The sequence below is a fragment of the Medicago truncatula genome, chromosome 3, assembly GCF_003473485.1.
Source record: "Medicago truncatula cultivar Jemalong A17 chromosome 3, MtrunA17r5.0-ANR, whole genome shotgun sequence".
NCBI classification, from domain to species: Eukaryota; Viridiplantae; Streptophyta; class Magnoliopsida; order Fabales; family Fabaceae; genus Medicago; species Medicago truncatula.
Genome location: NC_053044.1, coordinates 1,598,668 through 1,612,211, shown reverse-complemented (window position 1 = coordinate 1,612,211; position 13,544 = coordinate 1,598,668). Strand labels below are relative to the sequence as shown.

General features: G+C 31.6%; 1 protein-coding gene across 1 annotated transcript; it reads right to left on the bottom strand.

Annotated features, from left to right (window-relative positions):
* Positions 1 to 9,357: 9,357 nt before the first annotated feature.
* Positions 9,358 to 13,032, bottom strand: LOC11417814 (probable folate-biopterin transporter 9, chloroplastic). Its single transcript, XM_003598161.4, has 2 exons — positions 12,275 to 13,032; positions 9,358 to 10,944 (listed from the first exon to the last, which is right to left on the bottom strand). Exons 1-2 carry the CDS (start codon positions 12,798 to 12,800, stop codon positions 9,791 to 9,793), a joined length of 1,680 nt encoding a protein of 559 aa, XP_003598209.1. The 5' UTR covers positions 12,801 to 13,032; the 3' UTR covers positions 9,358 to 9,790.
* Positions 13,033 to 13,544: the final 512 nt, after the last annotated feature.

Here is a 13,544-nt window from a genome sequence, read left to right as displayed (position 1 = left end):
AAATTTATCTTAAAAGTTATGTATTCATCATATTGAAACATTATAAAACAACTTTTGATTGTACATAAAAGTTATCAATTGTTTATTTTTTTAAAATCATTAACAAACATCATTAAAACATTTGTTAACTAGCATAATCCTTAATTTAATGCGATGATCCACATACTCACTCTTATATTATAGATTTCTTCGGTGTTCCTGAAAGTGTATTAATATTTCATACATAACTTATTTTTGACTATCTCTTCTATTATATGAACGGTCCCTACCTAAATTTGTATATGATATATTTATTTTATTTAAAACTTTTTGCTTTTAATCCAATTTTACAATAAATGTTTTTTAGGAGAAATTTTAAAATATATGAATGTTAAATATAATAGTTTAATAATAATTTTAAGGATGTATAGTCATACACAACAGTAACACGCTTCCACCTCAGTCTTGCGTGTTCTCCATTCACCAAATTTGAAACTTTTTTGATTGAAGGCATGAATGAAGCTATTGTCTCTGTCCCTCTCCTCATGAATAAAATATAGTTGATGTTGACCGTAAGAAGAAAGTTAATTCAGCCGTCCTAATTTGATTGAAATACATATGTGAATAATTTAAGTTTGATATGTTAAACGTTGAATTAAATTTCTAATTAACTATATGATACGGTATCTACAATTTTAATTTTTTTATTAACCCTCCAATTTATAATGAATGGAGCCCTATTAATAATTGTTCTATCCGTAAATCCAATAGTTATTGATATGACATAGTTTTTTCAAAAAAAAATAAAATAAAATTTATTGATCGACAAGTATCATTTTTTGTGAAGAATGAGCAGTGTTATATCTCTAGAAAAATAACATCAAGAATTCTTCAAGAATAAAGAGCAACCAATCACAATGCACTATTTGCCACAATTCAAGGAGGTGTGGCTGAAAAATAGGAAGTGAACAAATAAATCATGCAATTGAAACTTGTCAGCTGTGTCTGAAAAAATTCTTGATTCATTTCCTTCGCTGGAAATAGCATTTTCCTTTTTGAATATGTATCAAGTTTAATAGGTTTGCCATGAATCTATTTCTACTAATGTGTTACGTGTGACATATATTGTTAGGTTTGACCCATAGCTAGTGTCGAGTAGACAAGATAGAAGAACCTGAAAGCTCACCCAATGATATAATCTTTGTTGGTGGATCTCTTTCCGTCGAGCATCTGATGCATAGGGTGAAACTTTCTTTGTGCAAGTGGTTCCTTGGTAAAAAACCTTGGTAGCATCTACTCATGTGCTGATCGAGTTTGATGGTGTGGGCTTTGGGGCCCGATTGTGTTTGTATGGTTTGGCTTCTACTTCTCAGTCGTCCATTTGTGCTTGGAAGGTTTGTGTCATGGACCATGTTGGATGTTCACCTTTAGTCTGTGTGTTCATGTGGCACATAACTTGTTGGTTGTTCATCTTTGCTCTGTGTTATGGGCTTCTTTGGTGTTTCTCCTTAGGTTCGTTCGCACTTATGTCATGGTCCGTGGAATCCTTTCGGGAGAAGCCATTGGAACTTATTAGTGGTTGGGTGTCGGTCTAGTTTCCAATTAAAGGTTAAGGTCAAGAGAATATGAAAAAATATGGAAAAATAGTGTAAAACATGTATTTGTTAAAGTCTTGATGGAAAAGTAGTGGAAAACATGCATTGAGAAGGACGTTAGTCACATGAGTTTACCCCACCTTCAAACTTTGATTTTCTATAGCAATAGAAAGAATAGGGATTTGGTTTGTCTTTTATTGTGATGAAATCTAATAATTTCAAAACGCTTTTTATAGTTGCAGATTTTCTGAAACCAAATCATTAAACCTTCAAAACATTCAATCTTTCCTAGCTATACAACTTAGCGAAATACTTTGATACTCAACAAGTCTATGTGATATCAATATTTTTTTTTTATTGTGCCATATAGTCATACACTTGGAGGCCTATAAAAATAAACCTAAAAAAAGTTTAAATATAAACTCATGTATAATGTAATGTCTCTATCAACTGATTTATTCACATGAATAAATATTTTTAGGATATTGTTTATGAAATGAAGGTGATTTTATATAAAAAAATATATATTCATATCCTACATTGTCAAGTGTTTCACTTATCTTTTCAAGACGATATTTCCCTATTTCTTTTTATGAGTACTTAAAACATCTCCAATGGAAGGTCCTTACTTAACAAAGACCACTCCTCGTTAAGGACTCCCCATTGGAGGAAGAAAAAATGAATCCATGTTAAGCAACATACAACTATATAAGGACCATCTTTCTCATGGGCAACTAGCAGGTCTCACGTTTAAAAAAAGTAATAAAATATGTACTAGTTGGTCACACTTGCAACAGAAGTAATATATTACCTATTTGTCATCATTTTAAATAAAACGTAATTCATGCAAACTATTATTATTATTATTATTATTATTTAACGAAGGAATGTAAAATTTGTAATGTTAATTTTTTTATTTTCAAATTATTAAAATGTTGCAGAAATTTAAGCTCATACGAATAAATAAATATTTTATACTTTTTTTTAAGGATTTTAATTTAATATTGTGAGGTAATTTATAATTTAATAAATAAATAATTTTTGTATAATGATGTAAAGTTAGTGAGACCTATTTAAGTATTTTTCATTAGAGTTCTTATTAGTGTATTGACATTGGAGTTATTGAGTTCTTAATAGATATTTTTATTAAACAATTATAAATAAGTGATGTGTACACGTGTGATCTATTTAAAGAATCTCTATCAGTGGACTACGATTATGGATGGTCCAACTTGTTAGCATGTTTTTTTTTTCTTTTTTAAAACATCTAAACTGCCTCTAAGTATTGACATATGTTGCATTATTTTGTTTAATGTAAAGCCACCAATAATATGTGCTCACGTCTAATGCACCTGTCTATAAGGTGGAGTGTCTTATATATCCTTGAGATTTCGTATCTTGGGTCTAAGATGGTGTGAAAGCTTCTTAAGTAACAACCAAAGAATGTGGGGTTGTACCGGTAAGAGAGATTCCAACACTCAAGTTAGCTGTGTATCCTAACATCATGACATGTCACCAAAGATACCCTTCAAGTAATTTTTGAGGAGGCGATAAGCCTACTTAATAGAGAGAGGATTTAGAAGCCAGAAAATGAAGGGTCCATAACCCTTTGGTGGATGAAGAGTTGGACATAAATTATATTGTAAATAAACTGTTGTTGGTGAGGTTGATGGCTTTTGTTATTTGACAAATGGTTGATAGTTTTATGTATGCAGAGTAGGCAGCTATTTTAGGATAGTTTTCAAAATTCTCCGAGTGTAATAAGAGGCAAACTAATAAAGTCGCTCCTAAATTAACGAGGGTAGTTTTATCTGATCTTAGCTCCAACATTTATGATGATGTACCGTCATGTATTTATCATCTTTTAACTTATGAAATAAATTGATTTGCTTCGTTAAAAAAAATATGAACTTTATCAAACTCGTTTTTTCCTAACAACAAATTTAACAGCATTTTCCTCTAATTACATTACTTGCTTTGAATAATATAAGCTTAATTACATATTTGCCCACTCTATTTATACACATTTCCAAAATTGGTTTCTCCATTTTAAAGTTTTTTATATAGTTTTTTTATTAAAAATAAATAATATAACATATTTTAAATGACGTGAATATAATTCAATGATGTAGAATGATCACACTCATAAAATTCTATTAAAAACTTCAATTTCCCATCTTTTAAGTATAAAAATATGATCCCCCTAAAAAAATTATTAAAACATGATTGAAAGGCCTAAACCCACTCATAATAAAACACAAATACTACTACGAACACCAACACAACACAGACATATCGACATCGATAATAATTTTAAAAAAAATCACATAATTCAATATAATTATATGTTGATATATTATTGAAGTCAAATATGATTTATGTCCAATATCGAAACACGTCTAATTTAAATAGTATCTTATGAAATTTTAAATTTAAATTAAAAAAAAGATGTTCAATTTAACAATATTGATATCATCGGTCAAAAAAAAAATTTTTAAATAATTCTTATATTTCTAAACAGTCAAATACAGTAAGCCACACTTTTTGCCGTCAACTGTATTTATATGTAGAACTAGAAGCTGCAGAAGAAACTTACAAAATGATGAACTTGACTCATCAAAAACTCCTTTCTAACTAACAACAAATTATTAATAATGGTTTTCTATCGGCTCAGGGAAAGCACGTGTGGAGAGTGGTAGGGACATCCTAGCTGGCGACACGAATTTGGAAGAAGAAGAAGCAGCAATGGTCAAAATAGTGACAATATATGACAGACAATAAAACAGTAAATTAGGCTGCTTTTTCTTAGAGATGATGTGACATGAATATAAAGTAATGAGTTTTATTAACGAGTGTTTACGGAGTACTCTTTAAAGATTTTAAAAAAAAATTATTTTATAAAAAAATTAAATATTTTAATTTTTAATATATTGATTACATATATTTTTATAAAAAATTATCATTTAAAGATCTTAAAAAGTATCTCAGAAACATTCGTCAACATTTTTTAAAAATAATTACAAGAGTCGGTACAATAAAGTAAGGGGTGACCATGATCCAACTCAATCCTACTACCCAACCTAACACTTGTTCCTTCCAGCTGCATTTGTCCCCAAAGTACTAAATTTGTTTGGGAATAGGGGGAAATTTTGATAGAAAAAATGGTAATATTCTTCATTGTAATGCTCTCTTTTTAATACAGCTATCAAAATGGATCGGGTTGTACGGGCCGGCCCATTTAGCCCGATTAATTATAGGGTTTGGGTCTTAAATATTAAGATCGAATTTTAATAGGATTTTTTAGTCCGGCCCTAAAAAGTTCGGTACCCCTTAGGGCTAGCTCGAACGGCCGCGGATAGCCCGTTAGCCCGCATAACAAAAAAAATTCTATAAATTATATATATTTTTCAAACAATTCTTTACTTAATTGATTATCAAAGTAAAAAATAAAAGTGAAAATTCAATGAATTAACATATATAAATGTAAAATAAAATTATATTTACTCGTTTCGTTATTTATAATTTTAAAGATCGAATATATAAATATTATAACCATAACGTATCTAATTTATTTAAAATTGTTTTTCTCGCCATTTTTATGCATCATTGTGGATTGAAATGATGTTGGAAGAACTGAATGCATTTGAAGTTGATAGAACTGCTTGTCGATAACAAGTCGAAAATTGATTTGGCAAATCACCAATCATGAAGAGATAACCTCTTCTTAACATCCAGACCACCTCCTCAATCAGAATCTAAATTAGGCATTAGCACACCATAATCAATTATGCCTCTGATGTATCTTAGAATTGTATTAGCAGCTTTTAGGTGACAAGTTTTAGAATGCTCCATGAACCTACTTAAAAAATTCTACATTAGTTTACGACTAGTGTACGAAAATGTTTACAATTTATTTTTATGTTAGACATTATTTAAACATATTAAAAATATTATTTATAAAAAAATTTATAGGAGTATTTTATAGTACTTTTTTATATAAAAAAATAATAATTTTTAATAAGGGTCGGCCCGTCTCGGGTAGTATATTTCAAGCCCGTTTTTTAACCGAGCTTTTTGGCCCGACCCGATAAAGCCCGAAGTCTGTTTAGGGTCGGGCTGCCCATTTTGACAGCTCTACTTTTTAATGAACTATGAAATTTAGATAAATTTCACCATTTTACATGAACTCTATTTTTAAAATTGTTTGTAGTTTGTATGCAGTCTGACATTACCGAAGTAATTAGATGTATAAAATGTACTATTTGGACACTTTCACCATTTGAACTATTTTTTAGGGTGAGATTTAATAGCAAAAGAAATTTGAAATTGATATTTAAATCTAAACAAATGCAAGAGCTTTTCTAGCAAACTTAAAAAGTAGTAATTGTAATCCCATCTCAAAATTTATGACGGTGGGAGGCATCATGACCTTACTCTGATAATTGTCCAAATCAGCTAAGCTATGCTCACGAGAATCTCTAATAGTTGTTTCTTCTAATGTTTTGATGCACATGATTTTTCATATAGATTTTTGGATGAGATTTAAACGGTATTATAGTTGGATTAAAAATTACAGTATGAAAATTGGACTCGAGTTTGCGCTAAATGTGAGGATAGTATTGAAATTGTTTTTAGTTTGTTTAAAGTCCAACGTAGGTGAAGTTCATGAACCAAACTCATTTAATAGTTGTTCTCAAGTTAGTACATTGTGTTATAAAAGAGGTTGTTAGGGTGAATGTAACTATCACTACTAATGATTTAAAAAATGGACTCAATCTTTAAAAAAAAATGGACTCAATCAAAGTTTAGAAATATATCCAACTAAGTTGATTTGGACTTCTTTTAAAAAATAAAAAAAAATTGATTTGGACTAGCCAATATTAAATTTAATTTTTATATTGAGTTTAACCAATTCTTACAAAATCAAACTAAGATGAACAATGTATAAGTAAAGTTGTGTCTTCAAGTCATTTCAAATTATCTGTGGAGGTTAAAAAAATCTTAGTCATCCTCTTGAAAGCTTCATATCTTATACAACATTCAATTTTCTCATCCTGAGACATGATTCCCTTGACATAAGTAGATACAAGAGAAAATATCAATCCAAAATGAAATGAAGAAACTATAAAATGAATTGTATATTAACTGGAGACATATATTTATATAAAATACAGTGCAATATTATCCACATAAAGTTCGGTTTTTTTTTTTTGACAAAATAAAGTTCGGTGTTTTATCCACCACATAAAACATAAAAGACATATATTTATATAATGTTATAGTAATATATTGACCACAAAAATGACGATGCATTATCGAACTTAAAAAATACGTCGGTGCATTATCGATCACACAAAATATGTCGGTATATTAATAATCAAAAAAGTATGAAGAAAGAACGAACGTGTTATGTCCTATCTACTGAAATTGCTTTCTCATCTTCCTCAATTTCTTCCTCTTTCTTGTGTAGTTTTCAGTATGTACATGATAGATTTGTTGGACAATCAACTTTCAAAAATACATGAGATGCACTTTTTGCAAAGAAAAAAAAATCAACTTTTCGTATTTCAAAAATACACACAATTTTTGCAAAGAAAAAAAAAATCAACTTTTCGGATGGAATAAGGTATGAAAAGTGGTCACTGAATAATGTGTAGTACGAGTGAGCTTCCTGATATATCATTAAATCAGGAGTGACAGTTAAGTGTTGTAGTTGGGAACGGCTATAAACTACCTTAAACCTAGCAACAGTAGTTAACTGATGTCAGAGGTATCTTCGTCAGTTTAGGATGCCTGAGAGCAAATCCTGGGTGCCTAAAGAGCAATTTCCAATTATTGAACCTACAAGAAATCTTATTAGGCCCATAAACCATCTCTTTGACTTTTTAAGAATGTGGACATAGTTAAACTAAGACCATATTAATTACTTCCCTCCAAAGACACTAGCAGATCGAGCTCGAACCCGTGATTTTCGGGTTCATGTATGTCGTTTTACCTCTAGAACAAGCCCTTGAGTTATATATTTCATACTTAAATGAGATGGTTTCTCTCCAAGATATCTATCATCTACCTCATATCTTGTAACTTAGTACTGAACTTGAAAGGGTTAACTAGTTTTCCTCTGTAGGATATTGGTTTTTAAGTCCAATAAACTTTATTATACTAAGGATGTGATTCTTTATTTCATTGTTGCTAAAGCATGACATTACAGTGATCTTCTGCAATATCATGCTTACTGCTTTAGTTTGATTGTTCAGCTACTTTGAAGTGATCAAGTAACTTCTATTTCGACACAGTTTTTTTGTAGAGTCACTTTACAAGATGATTTGATCACTTAATGCTTTTGAATGCTTAAATTTATTGTATCAATAAGAACATTGTGTAAAAGTTGACAAAATTTCAGTCAGATAAGTGTAATAATAAACTAACTAGTTGACAAATACAATTACAGCATGAGAATATATCTGTTTCAACTATAGTTCTATAAGAAACAAAATTATACATAGAATACAAACAAATTAATATGTCATCAAAATAAAATAAAGTTAGTGCATGTATCAGCTTTTTGAAGCTCAAACACTTCAAAATGGATGATGTACCGGTTTACGATACGTATTCTGCACCGATACTTGCTCGATATGCCCTGATACATATCGGAAGAGTATCCGGAAATTAAATTAATTTTTTTTTAAAATCAATTGTCCAATACTTTTCGATATGCCCTGATACATATCGGAAGAGTATCCGGAAATTAAATTATTATTTTTAAAAAAAAAAATCAATTGTCCAATACTTTTCTATACATCGGGGATACACGAAGGATAGACGGTGGAAAATTGATACGCGCGGATACACGATGTTTCTATTATTTTTAAAATATATGTAATTGACTAAGTAATGGTGTTCTCTTTTTAGAATATATCATATATGTAATTGACTAGTTGTCACTTTCTTTATTATCATTATTACTTATATTTATATTTTTGTTGTTGTTCGTCACTTATTTTGTGTCTTTTTGTTTGTTTGAGAACGTTGTAATTGTTAATTGTCGTGTAAAGACAATTTTATTGTACCTTGTCGTTGTTCTATGTCTGTTTGGTTTAGGTTTTGAGCCTATTTTTTTGCTTGAGTTTTAGCCCCCCATTGTTTGTAATTTGAGTTTTAATATGTAGTTTAAATTTATTTTTTTATTAAAGTATTATGACCGTATCGTATCTTAAATTTTAAAATTTTCCGGTATCCAATGCGTATCGTATCGTATCCGTTAGGCTTCATAGATCAGCTCCTATCGTTGCACATCACACTTAGTATTACGGTAGAACCTCCTTCATAGTTAGAAAAGGTTACGTTTTGTAACTTAGCATGTTCTTTGCTATGTGTTGAACTCAACTCAAGCATAGATTATTTTAATTTTTTTGAAGGAATATATTATTTTACTTGAAAATTCATTACAACTTGCGCTGGAAAGTACAATGAATTTTTCTTTAGTTCTGGTGGACTTAAGATAGTGAAGTGAAACATGTTTAGTTCTTAAGAACTCAACTAGTTATTTCTTAGGATTTCTCCTCTGATTGAGGCAAAATATTGTTGACTTCAATTTTGTTGACTTCTGCATAACTTTAGCTATAATAGTCTTTTTCCTAGTGTACAAGAGGAGGCTCAAGGAGATGCAAAAAGAAGACTTTCATTAGACGAATTCAATAAAATGGTGCATGTAAACTTATGACAAATGGGAGTTGGATATTTGAGATCAGTTAATCTTTGGTTATTGTTGATATGGACATGAAAACAAAGTACCAAAGTAGCTAGAGTACATATCAAAGGAAGCATCAAGATGTAGATTGTTAAAATTCAAACGGTCTTATTAACAAGTGTCTTAACGACATTGGAGGAAAATTTATCTTGAATATACAAGTAAAACGCCGGTCAATGTAATAAATACATTGTTTTCCTATACAAAAATACCTCGTTTGATTTCATAATCAATGTCCTAAGGACACGTGTTAGCATTCTCCTCAAAAACCACCTTTGACAATTCACAAGGTGTTGGCTCCATGTTAAGAATCCAAACATAGAGCAAAGCAAAATCCTAAGCTTTGAAGCAGAAGTCAATTCGTGTGAGCTAGCGATGGCATAAGGAATCATTTTCGAAAGATGTTAAGCACCAATCATCCTTGCATGATCATTAAAGCTACAAAGGTAAGAATTGATCATTTTCACCTTTGCGATTCCCATTCCCTTTCGCGCCTATAGGCATTAATCGAACCAATCACGACTTTTCCAACTCTTCTGTTTCTACGCGCTCTTCTACTCATACTTTTTCTTCTTTGCTTCTCCGAATCAGACTGTGACATAGGTATCGAACCGATCCATCTTAAAGGTAGTAAAGCTGCGACAAACTGTATAAGAATTCCCACAGTCAAGCCTGAGTAATCACCAGATGTAATGCCGAGCAAAGAGGCCAATCCAACACCGAAAAAGCCACTAACTATTGATGATAGGATCAAAGTTGATGCAAGGAAAGAGGTAAGAGATCCTTCACAACCCTTTGGACATAAATTTGCGAATAGAACCGAGAAAGGAAGGAGTTTAAACTGTGCTAGAACTTCCGCCAAACCCGAAAAGCAAGGAGCAAACACCTCATTTGGAATTCCGAATTTAAGATTTATCTGTCTAACCAAAACAAGATCAAGAAGTAACGATGAAGCGTAAAGGATCTGCACTGCGCCTATCAGGTTTCTCATCGGAAACTTTTTCCAATATCGGTTATAAAGCACGGTTCCTGAAAGAAGCATCAACTGACCAATCACTCGAGACCAACCGATGATCATAGGATCAAGATTTAGACACTGTGTCTGATAGCAAAATATGGAGCCTGTAAGCATTGGAACAGTGGCAATTGATCCAACGATCCATAAAAGTGGGTAAGAAATACTTTTGTCGCTGATAGCCACAAAAAGATCCGACGCTTGTTTTCTGATATTTTCCGAGATGGATTGTGTTGCAAGATTTAGAGTTGATGGTTGTGGTATGCCTAAAGAATCCTCTCTTGTTAAGAAAGAAATTGCTAGTTGTAGAGATAGTAAGGATGAAAATATCATGAACATGATTCTTGGAGGCAGTTTCAGTAGAAAATAACCACCGACCAAGTTGCCTAAGATTCCACCTGCAGCTAATGCCATGAACGCGTATGATTGTAGACCGCCAATTTTGTGTTTCTTCCCGTACTCAGCTACAAGAGCATCCTTTGCAACTTCAGTAATGGATGCTCCCAAGTTACTGAGAAGCACAGCTGCAACTAAGACGGTAAGCACTTCACGTGCAGCAGGGACGAATGCTAGATAATTCCAAGCAAAGATCTGCAAAAGAACTGAAGATTGAACCAAATAAGTTTCATTTTATGGGATAAAAGAAGATAACTCATTCAGAAGAGAAATTCTTTTTGATTGAAACTCGCAGCAAACAAATATCAAGTCAAATAAAGGAGTTCCACCTTGCATTTCTTAATGTCTTTTTGAATGCTATCCTTTTGTAATCTTATAATCCACAGTAATATTTTTATTCAACCAAGGTAAATTTTATTCATAAGGAAATTAATCTGGTACTTGTTTTGTTTCCGTGTAGAAATTGAAAATACAAAAAGAAGCCAATTGAACATACCACATGTTAACATGAAAAGAGTTATCTAACTTAATACCTAAACACAAAATAACATAAAATCAGATCCGACTGATCCAAACAAAAGGAATTGCAGGTCCGAAGTAGGTTAACAGTTGCGGTTCACAACCCTAATGTAATATAAAGGTTTTAGAGGGCACTACAGTGGCGCAACAACTGCAATTACGGCTGTATTGGTCCGCATTTTGTCGCAATATCAAAGTTTGCAGCATAACCGCAACCGTGGCCGCAAATTAGAACCATCTTAACCACACATGCATTATGGATTATGCTCTAATGTGATGTGAAAAATGACACATGAATTAGATAGATTAGTAGTCACTTGCTCTGCTTGGTCTTATTATTATCTTATAACCTCTCTACCTTCTCCGCATATACTTTCCAATTCTTGTGAGTTGTTACCTCACAGCTTGTTACAGATAAGGGTTAAAGATCCAAAATTGATGGTATTAAAATCTTATGTGTAACTAGAACAAAGCTCCACTAAAGTGAGATATTCACTTAAGAGAGTAAAGTGAATAATATCATCTATTTGTAAAAGAAATCAATGGTTGATATTATATGCACATGCATAACAAATCACAAGTAGCTACAATATCAACCTTTGATTTTCTCGATTTCCTAACTACTCACTTTAGAGGCTCTAAATTCATATAACTGACACTTCAGATTAAAGGTACACAACACCAACACATGTGGTTACCGATTTACGCTCAATCACTTTCATTTTTCAAATTATTACCATTACCAATATCTACATCTCAATATCACTGCTACGAAACACAGACACTCCTCGGATTAACTGTGTCGGTGTCGTGTCGAACACTGACACGACACTGACACCTATAATTACACTGAATAGTGTGATTTTTTCAAATTATTAGCGGTGTTGGCGTTTAGTGACCGTGTCATATATGTGCCTCATCATAGATTAAAATGTAAATATGATGCTGAACTAACAACATTTGAGTATTTAACACATTAACAGAAAAAACAAAAGCCATGTGGGGTTAAATTTATACCTCCAGTGATAATGTAAGGGATTCTGTGAGCACCACCAATATAGATAACATCAGAAAGAATTCCATAGAGTGGTTTAGCCACCATAGGAAGATTAGCAGAATACTGTACAAGTTGCAATATTGAAGGGTCCAAATTGAGATTACTAGCCATATGAAAATTAAGAGCAAGCCAAGGAAAACATCTAAACCCTTGTAACCAATAACCAAATCCACACAATATAAGCATTTGTTTCCCTCCAATTACACTAGTACTTGAACTTGAACCCTTCTTCTTCTTCTTATTCTCCTCTTTCTCAATAAACACACTCTTCTCCTCTTCCTTCTTTTTCTTATTCTCTCTCACAACAAAATTTTTATGTGTGTCAACCATGAATGTAGGTTGTTGAGATTGTTTCTCAATGAAGTTTCTTGAATTCTTGTGATGTTGTGAACATGTTATGGTTGGTCTTTTGTGATGTTTATGTAAATTTGGTTTGTTTATTATCACAAATGGATTACTTTGTGATGAAATTGCAAGATGAAACATGGTTTTTTCAGATTTGAAACAATGAAGAGATGTGCGTGTGTGTTTGAGATAGAAAAGAATAATAAATAAAACAATTTTCAATGAAGAAAAAAGAATAGGGTATGGTTTTGTTGAGTTAGTTATTTGATGAACTCATTGTAGTTATATGAACAATGAAGGAAAGAAGAGAATATAAAAATGAGGATAAAAGAGAGAGAAGAGAGGGATCTAGAAGAAGAGTGTGTATGTTTGTTAAGAATTGAGGGGTATATTAGCAATTTAAAAATATATGTAGACAGTTCTACGAGGTTATGGCGAGTGGATCTTTGTGTTTTGAAAGTGAAACTAGTTTGGTTTTTTGTACTTGTGTTTTTTTGTGGAGGTTAATGTAACGAGGATTTTGGAGCGGACGTGGATCAAACGCGCGGTGAGTGCGGGTTTGGGAGTTTTAGGGAAATTGTTAGGGTTACATGGATCGTCGATTTTGATTTTGTGATTTGATATTTTTGATTTTGTTTTTTTCTTGATAGAAAAAATAGGTAGGGTTTGTTTTTTTGTTAATAAGAAAATTAGGTTTTGGAATTGGAACACACCCGAACATTTAAGACTCAAAGAATGTGTGTTTATAGACTAATTTTCTTCTATCAATCAATAAAAATTTATTTTTTAGATTTATTGAACACTCAAATATACCAATGAATCTAACAAATAATTGTTTGTTTATAATAGTGATTAGAGAAATTTGTTACAATTGTTCGTTTCAAA

Bases quoted from the DNA above. Each gene is read 5' to 3' on its own strand.
- LOC11417814 (XM_003598161.4), bottom strand. From the start codon at position 12,800: ATGTTTCATCTTGCAATTTCATCACAAAGTAATCCATTTGTGATAATA. The intron at 10,945-12,274 runs GTATAAATTTAA...TTCAATCTTCAG, and splicing joins CCCTTACATTATCACTGGAG to TTCTTTTGCAGATCTTTGCT.